This window comes from Acomys minous (assembly GCF_964271855.1).
Source record: "Acomys minous genome assembly, chromosome: 14".
NCBI lineage: Eukaryota > Metazoa > Chordata > Mammalia > Rodentia > Muridae > Acomys > Acomys minous.
In genome coordinates, this window is record NC_140496.1 from 42619095 (window position 1) to 42642476 (window position 23382).

The 23382-nt window shown below is 50.6% G+C and overlaps 3 protein-coding genes across 4 annotated transcripts; 2 read left to right on the top strand and 1 right to left on the bottom strand.

The window, feature by feature from the left end:
- Window positions 1-6477: 6477 nt before the first annotated feature.
- CALR (calreticulin) lies at window positions 6478-12240 on the top strand. Its single transcript, XM_084756510.1, has 9 exons — window positions 6478-6650; window positions 7012-7113; window positions 7313-7516; window positions 9393-9487; window positions 9577-9786; window positions 9869-9982; window positions 10148-10291; window positions 11317-11409; window positions 11506-12240. Exons 1-9 carry the CDS (start codon window positions 6560-6562, stop codon window positions 11701-11703), a joined length of 1251 nt encoding a protein of 416 aa, XP_084612636.1. The 5' UTR covers window positions 6478-6559; the 3' UTR covers window positions 11704-12240.
- Window positions 12241-13692: 1452 nt separating this feature from the next.
- Window positions 13693-19967, top strand: RAD23A (RAD23 homolog A, nucleotide excision repair protein). Of its 2 annotated transcripts, none has more exons than XM_084756512.1 (9): window positions 13693-13910; window positions 15552-15713; window positions 15857-16038; window positions 16178-16233; window positions 16373-16500; window positions 16748-16826; window positions 16922-17052; window positions 18963-19127; window positions 19207-19967. In XM_084756512.1, the coding sequence occupies exons 1-9, from the start codon at window positions 13839-13841 to the stop codon at window positions 19318-19320; spliced, it is 1089 nt and encodes a 362-aa protein (XP_084612638.1). In that variant the 5' UTR covers window positions 13693-13838; the 3' UTR covers window positions 19321-19967. The 2 variants fall into 2 exon arrangements, with proteins under 2 accessions (XP_084612638.1, XP_084612637.1); XM_084756511.1 differs by having other exon boundaries at window positions 13824-13910; window positions 16919-17052.
- A 451-nt stretch (window positions 19968-20418) lies between these two features.
- Window positions 20419-22925, bottom strand: GADD45GIP1 (GADD45G interacting protein 1). The gene is made up of 2 exons (XM_084756532.1): window positions 22547-22925; window positions 20419-20789 (listed from the first exon to the last, which is right to left on the bottom strand). Exons 1-2 carry the CDS (start codon window positions 22894-22896, stop codon window positions 20471-20473), a joined length of 669 nt encoding a protein of 222 aa, XP_084612658.1. The 5' UTR covers window positions 22897-22925; the 3' UTR covers window positions 20419-20470.
- Between the last annotated feature and the right edge of the window lie 457 nt (window positions 22926-23382).

Sequence of the window (23382 nt, forward strand, 5' to 3'; positions counted from 1 at the left end):
AGCCATCTTTACAATGCCCCACCCTGATGATGTTAACTTCTTTTACATTTTCAAAAGGAATCTTAGTAGGGACCCTGCCTGTTTAGGGAAGAGGGGCTCACTTAGGAAGAGTTGCAGAATCTGCTGGCCTGCACGGAGTACTTCAGGTTTTTTAATATCTCCCTAAAAGCCAGGCGGTGGTAGCTCACGCCTTTAAACCTGTTACTTGGGAGGCAGAGGCAGATGAGAGTTTACGGCCAGCTTTGGTCTACTGAGTGAGTTCTGAGGGCCACAAAGAGAAACCCTGTCTTGAAAAACAAACAAATTGCTCTTTGGGGCCTGAGCTGGAGAAATGGCTCAGAGATTAAAACCAATGGCCACTCTTCCAGAGGGCCCAGGTTCAGCTCCCAGCACCCACATGGTGGCTCACAGCCATCTGTCACTTCAATCTCTGGGGATCTGGTGCTCTCAGAAGTCACAAGAAGCCAGACGTGGTAGCGCATACCTGTAATCCCAGCACTTGGGAGGGAGAGGCAGGTGGATCATTGAGAGTTCAAGGCCAGCCTGGTCTATGAAGGGAGTCCAGGACAGCCAAGGCTATACAGAGAAACCCTGTCTCAAAAAGCCAAAAAAGAAAAAAGAAAAAAAAGTCAGAAGAAGGTTCTTGATCCTATATAGCCGGGTATATATAAGGAGGCCGTATGCTCAGAGGTTAAAGGTACTTACTGCTTTACAAGAGCTGCGGGAACCACTTCATTTATGATTACCTAGCATACGGTATCCACAAAGCTGTCAAAGCCTTAGATATGCACCATGCCCAACGTTGAGTGCTTACACTAACCCATGACAGACACCCTTTTGTGCTGTGCACACCAACCAAACTGAAGTTGGCAACAAGAAACTAGCTAAGGGGGCAAGGGTAGTGCAAGTTTTGGTTTCTTTAAAAACTCAGTTATAGCCAGGCAGTGGTGGCACACGCCTCTAATCCCAGCACTTGGGAGGCAGAGGCAGGCAGATCTCTGTGAGTTTGAGGCCAGCCTGGTCTACAGAGTGAGTTCCAGAACAGCCAGGGCTGTTGCACAGAGAAGCCCTGTCTCGAACACACAAAAAAACCAAAACTCATACGTGTTATGTAAACATGTTTTTGTTTTAATCTCAAGTGTGGGATATGGGGCTGCCTTAGTTTATCCAAAGCTGATAATTGCCTCCCGAGCCATACACGGTCTTTGCCAGCGGCAGATGGTTTAATTCTGAGGACTCTGAGAGGGCATAAATATCAGAGCCCAGAGAAAGAAAGGGACGCTTCAAGAGCACACTTTGAGGAGTTGGTCAGAGGAGAAAGAGCGCTGCTGCATTTGCTGTTTGCGGGTTAGCTGGACTGCTGGACATCCTGACAAGGGAGATTGGTATTGCCCCCAAAGAACCAGCTAGAAGTAGCTAAAGAGAACTCTGCCACCTCTCCCCACTAACCTTCTTTCTTACCTAGGCATTAGGAGGAATAAGGGGTGGAGAAGGAAGAAACAAAGAGGCATAAAGAACAAATAAGCTGGCTACAAACAATACACGCTACAGGCAGGCATCTGTAAAACTGATGGAGGGGGATGTCCTGTGAAGCCGGCGGGTTGCAGTTGTGTAGTCAAGGACCATGGCAAAGAATCTCAGCCCAACAATGTCCTCAAAGAGCATTTCAGTGGGAGGGACAAATGGACAAAATCTCAGGGTTGCTGTGGCTTGGGACAAAGGTACTTGTGGCCAAGCCTGACAACCTGAGACCCATCCCTTGGACACACAAAATTTCCTCTGACCTCCACACACATATGCTGTGATGCATATGTACACACACATTGGTCTAACTAGATAAAATGTTGAAAATATGATTGAACATTTAGGTTCAGCTGGGTGTGGTAGCGCACGCCTGTAATCCCAGCACTCGGGAGGCAGAGGCAGGTGGATCACTGTGAGTTTGAGGCCAGCCTGGTCTACAAAGTGAGTCCAGGACGACAGCCAACGCTACACAGAGAAACCCTGCCTCAACAGAACAAAATAAAACCCCAAAACAGCCATGCTTTGAGGCTGGAGAAATGGACTGGTGGTTAAGAGCACTGGTCACTCTTTCAGAAGACTCAGGTTTGGTAAAGAGGGCTGGGTAATAGTAGAGCATTAACTTAACATTTAGAAAAACAAACAAACAAACAAACAAACCAAGCAAAACAAAAATCAGAGTAACACTTGAAAGGGCAGGACATGAGGCCAGAATCTCGAAGCCAGTCCTGGCAACTTAGTAAGACCCACATCTCAAAATAAATAAAAATAAAAATAAAAAGTAGCCAGGCATGGAGGCACACATCTTTAATCCCAGCACTCGGGAGGCAGAGGCAGGCGGATCGCTGTGAGTTCGAGGCCAGCCTAGTCTACAAAGGGAGTCCAGGACAGCCAAGACTACACAGAGAAACCCTATCTCAAAAAACCAAAATAAATAAATAAATAAATGAAATACATACAAATTTTGTTTTGTTGGGCCCACGCTTGAATACATACTATACCACGGTATTAGGACCAAGATTTGTAATAGGTGGTTTCTAATGTGGAGGTCTGCCATTTATGTTATGCTTGACATATTAAATTGGTTAAATATTCAACTACTTAATATTTCTGTCCCTCAGTTTTCCTGACTGGTGTGAGTGAGCCCACTTTGTTGCAAGACGTGATGCTGTGTCAACCTACACACACAGTACTTGGTAACAGTGACTTACGTGTGGACTAAGCCTTGGACATTTTGTTTTCTAGTGTAGGGATGGAGCCCAGAACTCATCTTTGCTGACGTACACCCCCAGTCCTCAGACACTCTCATGGATATTGTTCCAGCCATTTCTAGTACTCCCTAATCTCAGCCCTGTAATGAAGTCCTGTATTTAGGCTTCATTGCCTTAGGCCTCCTTTCTCCTCAGTTTCAAAATACCTCCCCCTCCCCAAGGCTTTTATTTTTCTTTTGTGACAGGGTCTCACCGTGTAACCCAGGCTGACCTGGAGCACACTATGTAGACCACTAGGCTGGACTGGAACTCACCGAATCCTCTAGAATTCCTGCCCTCTCAGTGCTGGGATTAAAGGTGTGCTACCATACCTGCTTTTCAAAAAAGTGAGGATCGTGTGTGTACTACAGCACGTGTGCGGAAGTCAGAGGACAAGTTTGAGAAGTCAGTTATGAGCTGGGCATGGTGGTGTACACCTGTTATGCCAGCATTTGGGAGGCAGAGGCAGGTGGATCACTGTGAGTTCAAGACCAGCCTGGTCTAGAAGCAAGTCCAGGACAGCCAAGATAGCACAAAAGAAACTCTGTCTCAAAAGACTAAAAAGAAAAAGAAAAAAGGAGCTGGAGAGGTGGCTCAGTAGTAAGAGCACTGGCTGCTCTTCCTGAGGTCCTGAGTTCAATTCCCAGCACCCACATGGGGCTCACAACCGCCTATAATGGGATCTGATGCCCTCTTCTGGCCTGCAGATATACAGGGAGACAGAACATTCATATACATAAACAAATAAATCTTAAAGAAAAAAAAAAAAAAGGAAAGAGCTGGAGAGATGGCTCAGAGGTTAAGAGCACTGACTGCTCTTCCAAGGGTCATGAATGAGTTCAATTCCCAGCAACCACATGGTGGTTCACAACCATCTATAATGAGATCTGGCATGCAGGTAGAACACTGTATACATACATAAATAAATAAATCTTTAAAAAGAAAGAAAGAAAGAAAATCAGTTCTTGGGGCTGGAAAGACAGCTCAGTGGTTAATAACAGCACTGTCTGCTCTTCCAGAGGTCCTGAGTTCAATTCCCCACAACCACATGGTGGCTCACGGCCATCTATAATGTGATCTGATGCCCTCTTCTGGTGTGCAGGTGTACATGCAAATACAGTACTCCTATACAATAAATAAAATCTTTAAAAAAAAAAAGAAAGAAAGAAAGCAATCGTTCTTGCCTTTCACCTTAACTGAGGTAGAGTCTCTCTTGTTCTTTTTTGCTGCTGGGTTGTCCAGCTTCGGCGTCACTTTCCTGTCCCCGTTCCCTATCCTGCTGTTGCCGCGCTGGTTTTACAGATACACAGGGCCACGTTCAGCTTGGTGTTTTACCTGCATGCATGTCACTGTACCACCTGCATGTCTGATGCCCACAGAAGACTACTTCAGGCCCTTCTGGGACTGCAGCTACAGACGGTTTTGAAACTTCACATGGGTGCAAAGAACAGAACTGGGGTCGTTTGGGAAAGCAGCCAGTGCACTTAACCACTAGGCCAGCTCTCAAGGCCCCATCCCGTTTCTTATGTGTTTTCTGCAATTGAATTTGGGTCCTCAGGCTTGCCTGGTTAGCACTTTTATTTACTGAACCATATCCCTGGTGCCTTTCTTCTTCTTCTACTACTACTACTTCTTCTTCTTCTTCTTCTTCCTCTTCTTCTTTTTTGAGACAGGGTTTCTCTGTGTAGCCTTGGCTGTCCTAGACTCCCTTTGTAGACCAGGCTGCCCTAGAACTCACAGCGATCTGCCTGCCTCTGCCTCCTGAGTACTGGCATTAAAAGCGTGCACCACCACACCCGGCCCTCATCTTCTTTTTAAATATTTTCTTGTTTGTTTCACTATGCTGGCCTGAAACTCACTGTATAGACGAGGCTGGCCACAAACTCATAGAGATCTACCTGTCTCTGTCTCTTGAAGTGTGTGTGTGTGTGTGTGTGTGCACACGCACGTGCGTGTGTCTGTGTGTCCCCACTGCTGGGCCTCACCTCACTTCCTGGTACACATGCACACCCCATGTGGACATCTGCACAGGGAGCCACTAGAGTTGAACTTGTACACCGCCTGACATGGCAGCTGAGGACTGAACTTGGGTCCCCCTGGAAAGCAGCCCGAGCTCCTAAACCATCTCTCCAGTCCCCCTATTTCATTGTATTGAGCCAGGGTCTCCTGTACCCCAGGCTGGCCTCGAACTCACTATGAAGCTGAGTGTGACCTTAAACGTTTGGATCCAACCTCTTGAGTGTGTAAAGCAGAAGGCATCAAGCACGCATGTCAGCAGCACAGGACAGGAGTGAGGGTCAGTCACACACAGGTCTGTCTAGCGCACTCAGGACTTGGGTGTCCTCCAGAGGGACATAAATCAGCAATGCTTAATTCTGTACACTGCCTGGTGTGTGTGTGTGTGTGTGTGTGTGTGTGTGTGTGTGTGTGTGTGTGTGTTGGAGCCCCTCAAGGGTCATTACTCACTGCTGAGTTCCTCTCCCTGACAAGGAAGCCTTCCATTTTTTGTAAGGATTCCTTCAGTGCAGTCCAGTCTGTCCCAGTGTTCCCATTTCCTTGGTTTGGCAATGCCTCCCATCCCCCATGCCCACAGGTGCTGTCCTTCCTCCTAGCAGCAAGCAGGGAGCTGGCCACAGTCACAAGACTTGTCAGAGGACTCCAGATCCAAGGGTCCTGGTTATTTCCCTGAGAACTCTATCACCATAGCCATCTGTGTCCTTTCTCCTCCTCAAACGACACCCCATGTCTTCTGCCTGCAGCCGTTTAATTGCAAAAGCCAAGTCGTTTGTGGGAGACCACAGAGAAGTGACCCCTTTCATTTCCCAGCTGAGTTAAAAAAAAAAAAAAGATAACCCTACTTCTAACCCGAGGAAACCCGCTTACGGTCACACCTTTGAGACCTTTCTGTTTCCTGCCCTCCAGCCGTGGCTAGCCCTAAAAGGTTTCATTAAAAGCATTTCTGCCATATATAGCTCAGGGTTACCCCCTGTTGGCTTCTGTGATTTCGGAGAAGCGAAGCGACTTGTATCATGTCACACAGTAGTCTGACAGGCTGCCAGAGCACTCCGGGACAGAAGGACAAAGCTGGTACTTTCTCTACTGTCCTGAACAGCTGTGGCAACCAGGAGCAAGCAAGACCCCAAGGATCCTGGCTCTTGACCTTATCCTGAACAGGAAAGGCTCGCCCCATCGAGTGGGCGTTCCCTGAGTGCAGGATAGATGGAAAAATGAAAGTGGCAAAGAAGCCTTGCTTCGCCCCTCTGGCCAGAGATGACGGGGAAAGGACGAAGCTGAAGCCAGTCCCGGCCCCACACGGTAGTCACCTGGCGGGGCTCGCGCGGATTCTTTAAACGATTCAAAGGAGAGCTGGGGGGGGGGGGGGGGGGACACGACTCTCACCAGCAAGGGCGGGGCTGGAGCTGAGGCCGAGTCACGTGACTGTGCTTGAGTGGGCTCACGGCCCCCACCCGACCAGGGGGCGTCCCCCACAACGCGTGGTCGACCCTCATTGGCCCATGGTGCGACCAATAGAAATCGGCCATCTGGGATCCCAGCGTTCCGAGCCACAGCCTAACGTGCTGAGCCGACTAGGATGCAATGAGAAGGGGCAGCTGTGGGTCTAAACCAATCAAAAGGGCCGAGGGGCGGGCTCAGCGGCCGTGTCAGGTTGGGGTGAGAGGTGTGTGAATATAAATGGGAGCAGCGGCGGCAGCGTCCGTCAATACCGCAGAGCCGCTGCCCGACGATCGTTTTAAAGGGCCCGTGCGCCGCCGCCCCCTCGGCCCGCCATGCTCCTTTCGGTGCCGCTCCTGCTCGGCCTCCTCGGCCTGGCCGCCGCAGAGCCTGCCGTCTATTTCAAAGAGCAATTCTTGGACGGAGGTAAGGTCTGGGGCCGGTCTCTAGGCCGCCTCAGCGACGGCTGGGCCTCCAAGCCCATGGCTGCCTCGTCGTGTGTAATGTAATTACCGTTCAGAGGGCCAACACTGTGGCCCCGGGGGACTAGAGCCGCGGGCGGTTCCAGTTGTGCGTCCTTGGGGGACGTGGAAGGCGCAGCGGTTTCCCGCGCCCGGAGTTAGGGTTCGTCCGCCGAGGACCTGAAGCCGCTCGAGGTGTCAAGTTCGAGGTTGGGATGGGACTCCCCCTCCCCGCCCCCACCTGCTTGTGGCTCCTGACAGACGTTGGGTATGGGGGCGGGGGTCATCCGGCCCCGCCGATCTGACTCTGTGCCGCTCCCCTCCAGATGACTGGACCAACCGCTGGGTCGAATCCAAACATAAGTCCGATTTTGGCAAATTTGTCCTCAGTTCTGGCAAATTCTACGGGGACCAGGAGAAGGATAAAGGTAAGAGGCAGGGAGTGGGGGCTCCGATTCAGGACGACTTCCTGGAGGAAGCTGTAGTCAGCACACACGCTATTTGGGCTTTTCCCGGGAACCCGGTCGTCAAGGACAGGTGGAGGAAGGAGGGGGGGAGGTCAACCGGTTGCCCCTCGAGGCCTAGAGTATTGGGGGTCCACCTTACGACGCTCCCGTTCCGTCACAGGGCTGCAGACAAGCCAAGATGCCCGGTTTTACGCACTGTCTGCCCGATTCGAACCCTTCAGCAACAAGGGCCAGACGCTGGTGGTCCAGTTCACGGTGAAGCATGAGCAGAATATCGACTGTGGGGGCGGCTATGTGAAGCTGTTTCCGGGTAGTTTGGACCAGAAGGACATGCATGGAGACTCGGAGTACAACATCATGTTTGGTGAGGGGCCCCCCCAGCCAGTGCTGACCGAAACCCTTTATAATCAGGAAGCCCATCTTCACAGCATGGAAAGCATTCGATGGTGAGGGGGTTGTGTCCTGAAGGGACAACGAAAGGGTTTACCAGATCAGGTGTAGGTTTACGTCATTGTTCATTTGTGTGGTAGTTTCCGGATGTTCCTTAGTTTTAGAAACGAAGCTAATGACAAGGTCTATGTAGGTATAATAGGGGCATGCTATTGTGAAGGTCAGAGGACAACTTTGGAAATCTCTTTTTGTCATCTGAGTTCTGGGATTGAACTCTGAATGTCAGGCTTGGTGGCAAGCACGAATTTACCATCGAGCCACTGGCCCGGGCCCCATTTCAGATTTGTACAGTTTAAGAATTAGGTCTTTACTCAGCTATTAAAAACAAGGGCTTCCCGAAATTTGTGGACAAATGGATTGAGCTAGAAATGATCATAATGAGTGAGTTAACCCAGAAGCAGAAAGACTCAAATGGTATATACTCACTTATATCTGCATACTAGGCCAAGGGGCATGTCCCATGAAAGCCTTCACTTACCAGGAAACTGGGAGAGAGGGGAGGACATCCTGTTGGGACTCAAGATGAGAGAAGCATGGGAGAATAGCAAAGTAGAAGGATCCAGAGGATCCTAGAAACCTACAAGAAGAACATTATGATAGGCAGATTTGGGCCCAGGGGTCCCTCTCAAACTAAGGCACCAGCCAAGGACAATACAGGTGGTAAACTTTAAGCCCCTACCCAGATCTAGCCAACAGACAGAACATTCTCCACAGTAGAGTGGAGAGTGGGATACTACTTTCTCATATACTCTGGTGCCTCACCTTTGACCATGTCCCCTGGAGGGGGAGACCTGGTGGCACTCAGGAAGGATAGCAGGTTACCAAGAAGAGACTTGATACCCTATGATCATATACAGGGGGAGGTAATCCCCCTCAGGAACAGTCATAGGGGAGGGGGATAAGGGGAAAATGGGAGGATACAAGGGATGGGATAACCATTGAGATGTAACAAGAATAAATTAATAAAAAATTAAAAAAAAAAGTCAGGTCTTACACCGGGCGTGGTGGCGCACACCTTTAATCCCAGCACTCAGGAGGCAGAGGCAGGCTGATCGCTGTAAGTTTGAGGCCAGCCTGGTCTACAAAGTGAGTCCAGGACAGCCAAGGCTACACAGAGAGACCCTGCCTTGAAAAACCAAAAAAAAAATCAGGTCTTTGAGCATGGAGTAATAGTGCATACCTTTAATTCCAGTACAGGGTGCATTGAAGTCAGGTGGATCTCTGTGAGTTCCCAGTTAGGACTATCTGTCTCAGAAAAAGAAAAAGCTGGGCGTGGTGGTGTAGTCAATCCAGCACTTAGGAGGCAGAGGCCGGTGGATCACCATGAGTTTGAGACCAGCCTGGTCTACAAAGCAAGTTCAGGACAGCCAAGACTATACAGAGAAACCCTGTCTCAAAAAAAAAAAAAAAAAAAAAAGGGAATCTGGTCTTCATTCCTGGATAAGGATAGCGGGTGCACAGGTAATCCAGCATCAGACCACTGAAGTGGATCAATACTTTAAAGCCAGCCTCAGTGAAATGTAACAGTATCCTCTGTCAAAAACAAAATAGGGGCTGGAGGGATGATTCAGTGGTTCCAGAGAACTCAGGCCCAGTTCTCAGCACGCAGATGGTAGCTCATACTTTGGTGCCAGAGGATCCAGTGCCCACTTCAGGCTTCTGCAGGCTCCTATATGCATATGGTGCATGTGTGCACATAACACATAAATAAATAGCTTGGGGCTGCCTTTCACAAAGAGGGGGAGAGCCTGCCATGGTGGGCAGCCTGCATATGTGTGCTTCTTACGTAGGTCCGGACATCTGCGGTCCTGGCACTAAGAAGGTTCATGTCATCTTCAACTACAAGGGCAAGAATGTGCTGATCAACAAGGATATCCGGTGCAAGGTGTGCCTGGGGTAGTCACTTAAAGGCTGTCATGGGAGGCCCAGGCACTAGCTTGGTGGGAGGGACTGCTCACCTCCTTCCCTCTTCAGGATGATGAATTCACACACCTGTACACACTGATTGTGCGGCCAGACAACACCTATGAGGTAAAAATTGACAACAGCCAGGTGGAGTCAGGCTCCCTGGAGGATGATTGGGACTTCCTGCCACCCAAGAAGATAAAGGATCCTGATGCTGCCAAGCCAGAAGACTGGGATGAACGAGCCAAGATTGATGACCCCACAGATTCCAAGCCTGAGGTTGGTGCTTGGATAACAGTTCACTTCCATCATAACAGTGAAGGGCACCTGGGTATACTCTGACCTCCGTGTGCACTCCTAGGACTGGGATAAGCCTGAGCACATCCCTGACCCTGATGCTAAGAAACCTGAGGACTGGGATGAGGAAATGGATGGAGAGTGGGAACCACCAGTGATTCAAAACCCCGAGTACAAGGTAAGCTTGGGTGTTGGGTGTGGCTCACTGGTAAGGGTGCTTGCTTAGGTGCTGTAATTAATGTTATACCGCAAAAACAACACGATGGGCCTTGGGGTTCTAGGCAGGGTAGCTGCTTGTACTGCAGAACGTGTCCACCTTTACTCACCTGGTTTTCTTCTGCAGGGCGAATGGAAGCCACGTCAGATTGACAACCCAGATTACAAGGGTACCTGGATACACCCAGAAATTGACAACCCTGAGTACTCCCCTGATGCCAACATCTATGCCTATGATAATTTTGCCGTACTGGGCCTAGATCTCTGGCAGGTGAGAGCCAGGAAAGGTTGCCCTGGTCATACTGGTAGATCTGGAGGGAAGAACAGGCACCAACCCCGAGGTGTTCAGACTCTGAAATGTCCACTTGTGAGGCATTTCCTGTTTTATCTCCCTTCACACCATAAAAAGTTGCTTTTATTGTTATTACTACAGTTATTTTCATGTATGTGGATGTATATGTAGAGGTCGGAGGAAAGCTCATTAGAAGTTGGTTCTCTTCACCATCTGAGTCCTAGGAGTCAACTCTAGTCATGAAGCATGGCAGCAAGTCCTTTTTTTTGCTGAGCTGTCTCTGGCCCCGCTGACCACTTTCTGTAGGCTGCTAGTCATTTGCTAGTCCTTTGTTAAAGTTGTGTGCAAATTGGCTCAGACCACCCAGTTAGAGCTCCACTTGCGCTACATAACAAAACAAGACTTAAAACACTGGTACTCAGTTTTTATGGTATGATTTTTCTGTGCTTAGGACAGTTCTTTGCATGTATTGGGTAGGTAACTGGAAAGAAAGTGACTCCCCAAAATGCTTGTTTTAATTGAGAAACAACAGTGTGTGAAAGTGAACTTGGTAGCCCAGGTCACTGGGGTTTGAGTTCTGGAGGCATGGCTTTTGAACTGTAGTGTTTCTCCCCTTTTCCCCACCCCTTTTTTTATGTTTATTTTTGGTTTTTTTGAGGCAAGTTGGTCTTGGTATATCCCTGTCTGTCTTGGAATTATCCATGTGCCCCAGGCTGGCCTGGAGTTCTTTCCTCCATGCCTTCCCAATACACCAACCAACCCTCCCACCCCTGCCTTTTATTTTTTATTTACTTATTCTTTAAAATGTTCAAAACTCTGATTGACATGGAACTCAAGTAGTCTGGCCTCTGCCTCCTCAGTGCTGGGATTAAAAGCATGTTTTACCACACCCTGCTGCTCTTTTTGATAGGTTCAGAGACTGGCCAGGGTGGAAATAGAGCCCTGTCTATAGCTGGGGCTGTCAGAAGTCACTGCTGACCACCTGTCTTCCCATTCTTTCCCAGGTCAAGTCCGGCACAATCTTTGACAACTTCCTCATCACTAATGATGAGGCCTACGCAGAGGAGTTTGGCAATGAGACATGGGGTGTCACCAAGGTGGGCCAGGGTTCCTCTGCTTACTCTAGGGGTTAGCTGGGAAGACTGGCAGGGAAGTGAGAGCCAGGTACTGAAAGATGTGGTCCATCCCCACAGGCTTCAGAGAAGCAGATGAAGGACAAGCAGGATGAGGAGCAGAGGCTTAAGGAGGAAGAAGAAGACAAGAAACGTAAAGAGGAGGAAGAGGCTGAAGACAAAGAGGATGAGGAGGACAGAGATGAAGATGAAGATGAGGAAGATGAGAAGGAGGAAGATGAGGAGGATGCCACTGGTCAGGCCAAGGACGAGCTGTAGAGGCCACACCACCTGCCTCCAGGGCTGGACTGAGGCCTGAACACCCTGCCGCAGAGCTGGCTGCTCCCAATAATGTCTCTATGAGACTCAAGAACTTTTCATTTTTTTCCAGGCAGGTTCAGATCTGGGGTGGATTCTGATTTTGTTCCCCTGCCTTTTCCCTCCTCCCTCTTTTTTTTTTTTTTTTTTAAACTGGTGTTTGTCTTTGATTCTTCAGCCCTCACCTCCTGGTTTCTCATTTTGAATCAACATCTTTTCCTTCTGTCCCTTTCTCCATCCTCTGGTCACTATACAGAGGTGTGGAGAACCCTAGGCTTGAGATTTCATCTGCTCTCCTTCCTGAATCTCAGGAGGGCAGGAGAAAGGGGGTGGTGTCTCCCCTCCCCCAGCACTGAGGAAGAATGGGGCTCTTCTCTTCCCCTTTCTCCCTTGCCCCCAGGACTGGGCCACTTGTGGGGCAGCCAGTTCTAGCACAGCTCACACTGAGAGTGTAAGAACTACAAACAAAATTTCTATTAAATTAAGTTTTGTGTCTTCCCTATTGTGTCTCCTTCTGGAAGGATGTACATCAGGGAACCGAAAGTGGCCTTTTCAGATGCTGGTGGCTTGCTCATGTTTCGGCTATAGGAGTTAACAGAGTCCCACAAAATGCCATGGGTGCATTTATATGTATCCTGTAATATCAAACTAAGTGGGAGAGTTGTCATCGGGTGTTGATGCCAAAACTCCCTATAGTAATTCTTTTTGTGACAATAAACGTCTGAGTTTTGGTCCTAGCACAGATCTCACTGAGAGACTGACCAGAGCTTAGTGACTATTGGGCAGATACTTGAACCCAAATCTTAACCACCTTTGGTTAAAAGTGGGATGATCTCTTGTCCTGCTTCCTAAGACTACATATACATACGGAGGCATTTCAAACTTCACAGGAGTGTGGGGAATGCTGGTAGCTCATTTTACAGTCAAGGGATGAAGTTCAGAGACTAACCAACTTTCTCCAAGGGCCCATGTTTTGGGCACTGAGCTGATTGAAAAGGTGTTGGTTGGTCCAGTAGTTCACTTGGAGACTTTGCATTCCCTGGGCTCCCATCTCCAGCACAAGGAAAAAGACTAGGCTCCCCACCGTTTAGCCTTCAGGCTGCCATTAAATTTAGTAAGCTGCATGGGCAGGAGGAGGCATATGTTCTTAGAAGGAGTGCAGGCTCTGGTGAAGGGAGGGAGGCAGGTCTTGGGTAATTGCCTGATCAATGGTGTGGATAGGAACATTGAGCAAAGCAAGCTCCTGACTAGTAAATGGCCAGTTTGGCACAAGAGGATGTTGACTCTTGTCTTGCTCTATTTAATGTGAGCTTAGCTTCACTTTAGCCCCTTAAGTCGCTCTTGATGAGCTGCCCAGCCTTTCAAGTCTGTTTTCATTACTTTTTGGTATGTTGTGGTCTAAGGCTTCTTTAAAATATCCTACCTCCCCCATCCACCCCCCCAATGTAGGTACCTTATGAGTTGGTGTAAGGAAGGGAAACTTAGGGGAAGATTATGTATTTAATATAAAAGAATCCTGAAATGTTACATTTCTGAGGTTTTGAAAGGACAGTCGGTCATTGGAGGATTATGAAGAGATAGGGGACTCATGAAGTGTAAGCTTATTCCAAAAACTAAGCCCTTGAAAACGGGGTCACATAAGTTGCCCTGATTATACATTTATGGTATGTAAGATTTATGGTAACTTATTTCTAGGCTTGAGTAACTAACTCTGCTGGATTCCTATTTGGCCAGATTCAAGTTAGGTCACTAGGAACAGAAATCTATAATGAATACCTAAAAAACTAAGTGAGCCTTAGAAACCATTTTGCTGGCAGGTGACATCACTGTTAATAGGCATGACATCACCAAGGCAACGTGATGCCAGTGCCTGCAGCAAAATCTCATAAACCTGAGTTTGCGCATGTCTAAGGCGAGGTGTTGCCGCGCATGCTCTGGAGGTCGAGGAGCGTGTCACAGGCACAGACGACCTGCGAGTGCATCACACTTGCCCCGGAAGTGCTTGGCGCGCGGCGCGGCTGGGCACTAAGATGGCGGCGGCGTGAGTTGCATGTTGTACGAGGATCCCGGGGCTGCCGCATTGCTTCAGCCCCGCCATGGCTGTCACCATCACACTTAAAACGTTGCAGCAGCAGACCTTCAAGATCCGCATGGAACCTGACGAGACGGTGCGGGCCGGAGCCCGGGGGCGGGAGCGACCGGGTGCCGGGGTTGGTGGGGGCAGGGAGGCCGGGGATCCAACGGGAGGGGCGGGGAGGACGGCGCGGCCGGGCTCTGCGCTCCCCCAGCGGCCCGACCTCCTCGGATCCCCCCGATCGGCCCTGCCCTGCCCCGGCGGCTCGGGCGCCTTTCCCGGGCTGGTCCCAGGGCGAGGCCCCAGGCCCCGCTTCAGTGTCAGCTGTGGGCTCCACGTTTCCAGTCTGCAAGCTGCTCAGGTGGCACAATGTGGCATCAGTGGCCAAGAGGTGCCGACAACGATGATGATAATAAATGGTCTTGATCTTAAATAGCTTTGGTGGTCCGTGTTTTTTAGCTGTTTATTCTTTACCAGTCATTGAGCATTTTAGTGTCTTCTTGCTGAATCTGCTAAACAGTGTGGTCGTTTGGGGACTCCTGACTTTCCCCATTTGACAACCATGAGGTTAAGGAACTTTGCTATGGTCACAGCAAATAATGGCAGGGACAGGATTTAAAAAAAAATTTTTTTTTCTGTTTCATGTAACAGCAACCTAAACATGCTGCATGAACTTTAGTTTTTCTTTTTTCGAGACAAGGTTTCTCTGTGTAGCCTTGGCAACCCTGGACTTGCTTTGTAGACCAGGCTGGCCTCGAACTCTCAGAGACCCGCGGGCCTCTGCTTCCAGAGCACTGGGATTAAAGGCGTGCGCCACCACCGCCCAGCTTGGTTTAGCTTTTTGAGGGTGGGGTCTGGTCTTGTTTTGTTAGTCCAGTTCAAGTGATCCTTGCTTTATCCTCCCAAGTAGCTGATAACGTCTTGGGCCACCTCACCTGAGTCTTCTCAAATATACTGAGGCCACTGGTATTACCTTTCCATGATTTCTAGGCATGGTGGCCATGTCCGTAATCCCTGAGCAGGGGTTGCCTTGAGTTCTAGGCCAGCCTGGGCTGTGAAGTTCTAGGCCAGACTAGAGTACAGGATTAAACATCCTGTCCCAAAAATGGAGGAAGGAAAGAAAGATGTCCTCAGTAAGTCCAGAAAGCTACTGTTTGAGGACAGCGATGAGCTTACTCCTTCATGTCTTTATCACTGTTTCCCTTCTCAGCCACATGCTGTCTGAAGTATAAGCTTGCTTTTCTTCTCACGTCAGTGGTTTTTCTATGAGAACAGTGACTGATGTTTTGTTCTGTCCCACTGGCCTTTTTAAAACAGGGCTTGGGGATGGAGTCCTTGTAGAGCATTTAGGACCCTGCTGTCCGTCTCCAAACCACCACTACCATTATACACACACAAGGAACAGCCTCAGTGTCTGCCTGTTGTCAGCTGTCAGCTGGACAGCTCGACTAGAAATCGTGACTGAAAGCAAAGCCTTTTCTCTAAACAAAAGGGAGGGAGGGAGTGTAAGGGTTTGTAATGGTCATTTTCTTTTTCTTGGGACAGCATCTCACTATCCACCCTCTGGCTGGCCTGGAACTCAAATCGGTCCACTTGTCCCAAGGGCTGGGATTAAATGTGGGCGCAACCATGCCTAGTCTTCCGCCGAGGGTATCTTAACAGCATCGGTGCTATTTACAAACAGGACGCCATACTGTGAAAGCTCAGTGTTTAATTCCTGTAATCCTAACTTCAGGTGAAGACACTGAAGGAGAAGATAGAAGCTGAAAAGGGTAGAGATGCTTTCCCCGTGGCTGGACAGAAACTCATCTATGCTGGCAAGATCTTGAGCGATGACGTCCCCATCAAGGAATACCATATAGATGAGAAGAACTTTGTGGTTGTCATGGTGACCAAGGTGGGTAGATTAGCCGAGGAAGATGGCAAAGAGCTTGTGTGCCCTGGAGAGATTAGCCAGAGGCAGGGTGGGGCTGTGATGGGGCAGGGTGTTGGGGCTTGATAGGGATGCTACTGCCTGATCTCTTTTTCTCGCTGTCACAGGCCAAGGTTGGCCAGGTTACCCCGGCACCCCCAGAAGCCTCACCCACTGCTGCCCCGGAGTCTTCTACACCCTTTCTTCCAGCCCCGGCATCAGGCATGTCCCATCCTCCACCTGCCAGCAGAGAGGACAAGAGCCCATCAGAGGAGTCAGCCACCACAACATCTCCAGAATCTATTTCCGGGTAATGAAGGGGCAGTACCTTTACCTGCATCCCCCTGTCTTTCTGCACCTTCCAGTACCCACCTGTGTGGTTCCATGCACTTGCGGGGAGGGCAAGCCACCAGAAGTCAGGGTCCGATTTCTCTCTCTTGAATTTGCAGCTCTGTTCCCTCTTCAGGTAGCAGCGGGCGAGAGGAAGACGCAGCTTCCACATTAGGTGGGTGGGTGGACCTCAGGGCAGAGGCAACTGGGAACCCCCGGCCATCAGCCTTTGACAGCCTTGTCTGGGTGTGGGAGGGTCTGGGAGCTGCCCTTCTGTGCCCCTGGTGACCCAGGCCCTGCTGCTCCCTCCACAGTGACTGGCTCTGAGTATGAGACGATGCTGACTGAGATCATGTCCATGGGCTACGAGCGGGAGCGCGTTGTGGCCGCGTTGAGGGCCAGCTACAACAACCCCCACCGAGCTGTGGAGTACTTGCTCACGGTGAGGGGGCCACCACTGCCTCCTGGGAGGCTGCAGGCCTCGTTGCCTCATCGGGCAATGGAGGTGGAACTCTCCTATTGGCTCTTGGGTATTGAGTGTTGCCACCGAAGGCTTCCCAAAGAGGCTGGACAGGGAGCATGGAGGGCAGGAATGAGACCTCCCTGTCCTGTCCTGTCAGGCTGGTTGCTTGGGAGAGGGAAAGCGGGTCTGTTTGTTTGAGAGAACTAAAAAGAAGAATCCCTGACAGGGAATTCCAGGAAGCCCTGAGCCCGAACATGGTTCTGTCCAGGAGAGCCAGGTAGCTGAACAGCCGGCCACAGAAGCAGGTGAGCAGGTTGGATGGTGTACACTCAGGCCTCTACAGTCCAGACTCAGGAGGCCCGGCGGGGGGTCTGACCACACCTCTTCCTGCCACTAGCAGGGGAGAACCCCTTGGAGTTCCTGCGGGACCAGCCCCAGTTCCAGAACATGCGCCAAGTGATTCAGCAGAACCCGGCGCTGCTGCCTGCACTGCTCCAGCAGCTGGGCCAGGAGAACCCTCAGCTCTTGCAGGTGCGGCCAGGGTGAGGGAACGGAGACACCTTTTCCAGATCCTCAGGGGATCACCCAGGGGCATAGCTTTGCTCTGAGAAAGCAGAGCTAGCGGAGGCCAGGTCCCTTGCTCCCTGATGACCTATAAGGTTCCGTGTCATCTGACTCCCCATGAGGTAGATGCTGGTGGCATCCCCTGCGGAAGACTTGAGAGGCCCAGAGCAGGCTGCCATATGTATGTCAGGGGCCTGGACTCTGGCCACAGCATTCTTCTGCAGCTCCTTCCTGCTTCTCAGTCCCAGCCTTCTTCCTGATCTGACTGTCCCTTCACCTTGACCCTCTATCCGGTGACCTAAATCTGTGTCATCACACCAGAACCCTTAGAGCCCTCTCATCCGAGCTATGAAAAGGCTTCCTGGACCTCAGAGCTTTCAGACCCATTCTGCTCTGGTTGCCCGGGCCTATGACAGCATCCTGGGGACTGTCTCTGCTTCCACCCCAATAGAGCCTTTTCTCCGCTCAGTGTCCTCTCAGACCCCTTAATTATACACATTGCTCCTGGCGAACCGTCCACCCAGTGGCTAGATTGTGGAAAAGGCCATTTTGGGGTTTGTTTGTTTTTTGTTTTTTTCGAGACAGGGTTTCTCTGTGTAGCCTTGGCTGCCCCAGACTCACTTTGCTGACCGGGCTGGCCTCGAACTCACAGTGATCCACCTACTTCTGCCTCCCAAGTGCTGGGATTAAAGGCATGCGCCACCATGTCCGGCTGGAAAAGGCCATTTGCAATGTGAAAATTGTCAGATGTCTGCAGAAGCAAAGGGTTGCATCTGAACCTCTGGATTTCGAGTAGTGTGTTTAATAGGTACTGGTTAGTGCACCCCTTTAAGCCCAGCACTGTGGAGACTGAGGCAGGAGGATCACAGAACTTGAAGCCAGTTCCTTCTAGTAGTGAGATCACCTCAAAAAAGAAAAAAAGATAAAGGTTGCAGGCAGGCTGAGAGTGCCTTACCAGTGGAGTGCTTCTGTTTAGCAGCTGGAGGCCCAGCTTTGCTTGCAACACTACAAAAGAAGTGCCCAAGCTGCGCTCCCTGTTGGCCGCTGTGGCTTCCCACTGCCACAGGAGAAAGTTCTTCCCAGCCTTTCTGTGCTGTTTTTGCCGTGGAGCTCTTCTGAGACTTGCTCGGTAGATCTATCTCAGGCACTCATGTGGTGCTTGTTTTAGCAAGAAACCTCCCCTCCTCCTGCCACAGACAGTAGTCCCCTCCCACAGGCCATTTCTTTTTTTAAAGATTTATTTATTTATTATGTATACAGTAATCTGCCTGCAGGTCAGAAGAGGGCACCAGATCTCATTATAGATGGTTGTGAGCTACCATGTGGTTGCTGGGAATTGAACTCAGGACCTTTGGGAGAGTAGTCAGTGCTCTTAACCTCTGAGCCATCTCTCTAGCTCCTTGATTGATTGTTTGGGTTTGTTTTGTTTTGTTTTTCTTTTAATCTCACTATGTAGTTAGGCTAGTTTAAAACTCATGGTTATCCTCCTGCTTCAGCCTCCCAAGTGCTGGGGTGGATTACAGGCCTGAGCCACCATGCCTAGCTTTGGTTACATTTTACTTTTTTTGTTTGTTTATTGAGACATTGTTTCACCCTGGCTAGTTTGAAACTCTTCTGTGGACCAAGCTAGCCTTAAACTCAGATCCACCTGCCTCTGCCTCCCCAGTGCTGGGTTTAAAGGCATGCACCACCATGCCCATTCCCCACCTTGGCACCTCAGCCCCCCACCTGACACCTTGTTTCTATAGCTACATGGCTGCTTGGCCAGAGCAGGCTCCTTCAGAGTGTTTGGCAATTTGGCATACAGGGCTGTAACATGGGGCCTGGGCACAGGTGGCAAGGACTGTGAATTGTCATCCTTTTCCTCCTTCTCACAGCAAATTAGCCGTCACCAGGAGCAGTTCATCCAGATGTTGAATGAGCCCCCCGGGGAGCTGGCTGACATCTCTGATGTAGAGGGGGAGGTTGGTGCCATAGGTGAGGAGGCCCCACAGATGAACTATATCCAGGTGACACCGCAGGAGAAGGAAGCTATAGAAAGGGTAAGAGGCCTGACTGGAGAGCCATGATGGTGGGCGGCCCTAACCTCCCTCTGTCTTACCCCTGCCCATCTCCCCACAGCTGAAGGCACTGGGCTTCCCAGAGAGCCTGGTGATCCAGGCCTACTTCGCATGTGAAAAAAATGAGAACTTGGCTGCCAACTTCCTCCTGAGTCAGAACTTTGATGATGAGTGATGCTGGGAGGCAAGAAGGCGCCCACCCCACTCTACAAAAATTTTATAAAAGAAAAAGTATATATATACATATATATATACACACACATATATATATTCATGTTTATTTAAGAGGAAGAAAAAAAATCAAAAACCATTTAAAAAAAAAAAAAAAAAACAAAGCACCCAGCCCAGCTTTCCACCCTCCTGAAGTGGCCCCTATTCCCAGCTCAGTCCGACAAGACCTGGGCCAGACAGCTGTCCCCATCCTCTTAACAGAGCCCAGCCTGCTCAAAGTTGCTGGCAAGACCAGGAGGCGACAGATGGGCCCCTCTTGGCCTCTGTCCCAGCTCCCTGCAGCCAGATGGAGAGGCGCCTGCCTGCTTCCCCATCCCCTGAAGCATCCCCAAGGACAGCCCTCCCCCTCCTCCATGATGAGGGGAGGCTGGAGCCCGAAACTTGTATCCTCCATTGGAGTGGCCCAAATCTTTCCATCTGGAGTAAGTCCGCTAGAAGCCCAAGGCCTTCTCCCCAGTCTGGCCTTGGCCTCCAGCCTGGAGAAGAGGTAACATCAGTTCTGAAGGCCAAGGCCACCCCTACCCCAGAACAGAACTACATCTCTGATAAAGGTTTTAAAGTAAATAAAGTTTTAAAAATGAGCCCTAATAATGGTGCCTGCGTACTGGAGCTTCTCACACCAGCTTGTGAGTCTGTGAGCTAGCTGGGCACAGGTGACGTGGGCCTGCTGAGACATGGGGAAGGGGCCTATGAGCCTCACAGATGGGGGCCCCAGCATCTCCTCCCTCTGGAAAGTTGGGCCCCTGCCCCAGCTCAGCCCTAGAAGGGCTGCTCCCTCCATCACGCAGTCTGCTTGGCTGTGCTCCCCCCTGGTAATTGGCTAATTACTGGAGATTAATGTTGGTAAACAGAAGCCTCCTCCTCTACTGCCATCTGTTCCTTCATTATTTGCCCATCCGTTCCCCTTTCTCTCTCCCTGAAGCCCCAGTTCATGGCATGGCCTAATGTCCAGGTGTGAACCCAGCCCAAGAGAGGAGGATTCTCCGGCCCAGGTGTTGGGGGATGAACCAGGGGACCCAGGAAGTCACAACTTGAGGGAGGATAATGTGTGGAGTGGGGGCTGTCAGCAGCTGGCTTTATTGGGAAAGGAGCTTTCAAGAGGCAGGTTCCCCGGACACTGCTGGCTCTGGGGCATCATCAGAGGCCATAGCAGCAAGTCGTGCCTCCTTCTTCTGCCGCTGTTTCTCCTCCTTGAGGCGCTTGCGCTGCTGCTTGTCTAGGTCCTGTAAGAGCTCCTGGAAGCGGGCACTCCTTGGGTCCACGTGGTAGCCCAGGCGTTCCTGGGCCTCGGCCTGCAACCGGGCCCTCCGCTCCTTGTCAGCCTGAAGCTTCTCCCAGCGCTCTCGTTTTTGCTGTCGCCACTTCTCAATCATCTGTGGCATCTTGGCCATGCACTCGGCGATGTGCTGCTCCCTGCAGAGGAGGGCACACAGTGAGGGGCAGACCACGCTAACCCTAATTCCACCCAGCTGTCTACTGAACCACCTTCATGCCCTGTCATGGATGCCCTCCTTGATGTCACATGCTATGTGTGCCGGGTCCAAATTCAGCCACAGGAGCAACTGGATGTACACCCCCGCCCCCAGCCCTGTGAATCTGTAGGAACACCTAGGATTAGGACAGTCTTATGGTAGACCAGGGCCATTTGGCTAGGGAGGGACAGAGCGGGGAACCAGCACGACTCTGGACGTCTGACAGGCTTCTTCAGGCCCCAGTTTCATCTGTAAAAAGGGTCACTTGTCCTTTCAAAGCTGTTGGGAAGATAAGGCTAAATACCAGGAACACATTTCACCTGTCCTAAACCCTGCACCAGCAGTGGCATCATCCAAATGTCTGTGTGGCTCACCTCCATTTGCCCCTCAAATCTGACCATTCACATGTGCCGCTTCTCCTGACTTCTGCCCTCAGGCACTACTCTCAGTTCCCAATACTCAGCCAAAGTGGCCTAGTTCCTCAGGGCATACTTCTAGACATCTCCCCCCGCCCCGCCTCCCCGCCCCCCCCAGACAGGGTTTCACTGTATAGCCCTGGCTGGCCTCAAACTCACAGCGATCCACTTGCCTCTGCCTCCCAAGTGCTGGGACTAAAGACAGGATCTCACTACGTAGACCTGGCTGACTGGCCTCAAAACTCAGCGATCCACCAGCCCTGCTAGGATTAAAGGTGTACTACACCACAGCCAGCTTACTTAGGATAAAGACACTCGCGAGTCCCCTGCCTCTGACCAAGTCTTGCAAGTTATAGGCTTGGTCTCAACCTCAGGGCCTTTGCACCAATTGCTCCCTCTACTGGGAACTCTTTCTTGGAGATTTTTGGTTGCTTAGTTTTTTTCTTCGAGACAAGTTTCTCTGTGTAGCCTTGGCTATCCTAGACTCATTTTGTACACTAGGCTGGCCTCTGCCTCCCAAGTCCTGGGATTAAAGGCGTGCACCACCACCACCTGGCTGAGATTTTTTTTAATAATTTAATTTTTATTTTATGTTTTCCCTGCATGTGTGTCTGTATGACAGTATCAGATCTTGGGAGTTACAGACAGTTGTGAGCTGCCATGTGGGAGCTGAGAATTGAACCTGGGTACGTCTGAAAGAGCTGTCAGTGCTCTTAACCGCTGAAGCGTCTCTCCAGCCCTGAGACTTTCCCAATAACTATAATCTGGTTATATGGGGATTTGCTTAAACCTCACAAGGGGAGGCAAACTGACGTGTCCTCCAGCACCCATGTTTTGTCTTCCCAAGGGTCCTTGGTCTTGTCTATTTTGTTCCTTGCTGTGTGGATATTTAGATCCTTGCACAGAGTAAAGATGTACGGTTGAGGCTGGGCCTGCTACAGGCCTGTAATATCAGATATTCAGAAGGTAAAGACAGACGGATCCTAGATTCAAGGCCAAACCTGGGCAACAGAACCAATTCTGGTTAATTGATGCCTTGTTAAAAGTAAATAAAAGGAGGGTGGGCTACTGATACAGTTCAGTGGTAAAGGGAAAGGAAAGGTGGAAACAAACACAAAAACTGTAGTTGAATGACTACAAGAATTTGCCTAGAAGTTTGTTTTGCAGGCGAATGCACATGTATGTAAACCCTACGCCACAAGGATTCCGCATGTCACCTACGGAGGATTCATGGTTTCCGGGGCTTGGGGTGCCTGCTCCCCCTACCCCCCACCCCACGCACCTGGCTTGACGCTTTGCCTCCTCGGCCTGCTGCTTCTGGCGCAGCGACTCTTGCATGGTCGCTAAGCTCGGGTACCATTCCCGCTCCTCCGCTTCCAACTCCCGTAGCTGCTCTGGGGACGGCCACAGGGAGGCGGGGTCCACCCCGGAGGTGGCGCCGTACCGCCCGAACTGCTTGGCCGCATAGCGCGGCTCTAGCTGCCATCGCGGGGTCAGCAGGTCCTCCGGGTCTGGCCATTTGGGCCCGGGTCGGCGACGTGGAGGTGGCGGTGCATGGTAGCTGCGGGACCCGGGACCCAAAGCCACAGAGAGCCGCAGGACGTATGGCGTCCTCATCGCGGCCGCCGCCATCTTGGCTATGGGTCCTTGCGGGCAGAGAGGGCTGGCTAGGGCGCTGCCTGCGCAGCGGAAACCCTGGCTTTAGGTCAAGGAGCCAAGGACCTCCTCGACTATAGTCCATACAGTGTAGGTGACCGGTTAATGCAGGAGCCAGTCGTTAAGATATTATGTGGGGCCGGGCATGGTGGCGCACACCTGTAATCCCAGCACTCGGGAGGCAGAGGCGGGAGGATCTCTATGAATTCCAGGACTGCCAGAACTACACAGACCCGGCATACAAAAATAAAAATGAAAAAGAAAGAAACAAAAAAGAAAAGAAATATAGAAATTATTTCTGTAGTTTCTTTACTGGGGGAAAGGGCATGCGGGTGATCAAGTGGAGGTCAAAGGACAAGCTGGTTATGAGACTAGAACAGCTGTCGTCCTGCCTGGTGGCAATTGCCTTTACCCTCTGAGTCTTCTCCCTGGCCCTCATTTGGAATTTTTGAAGTAGGATAT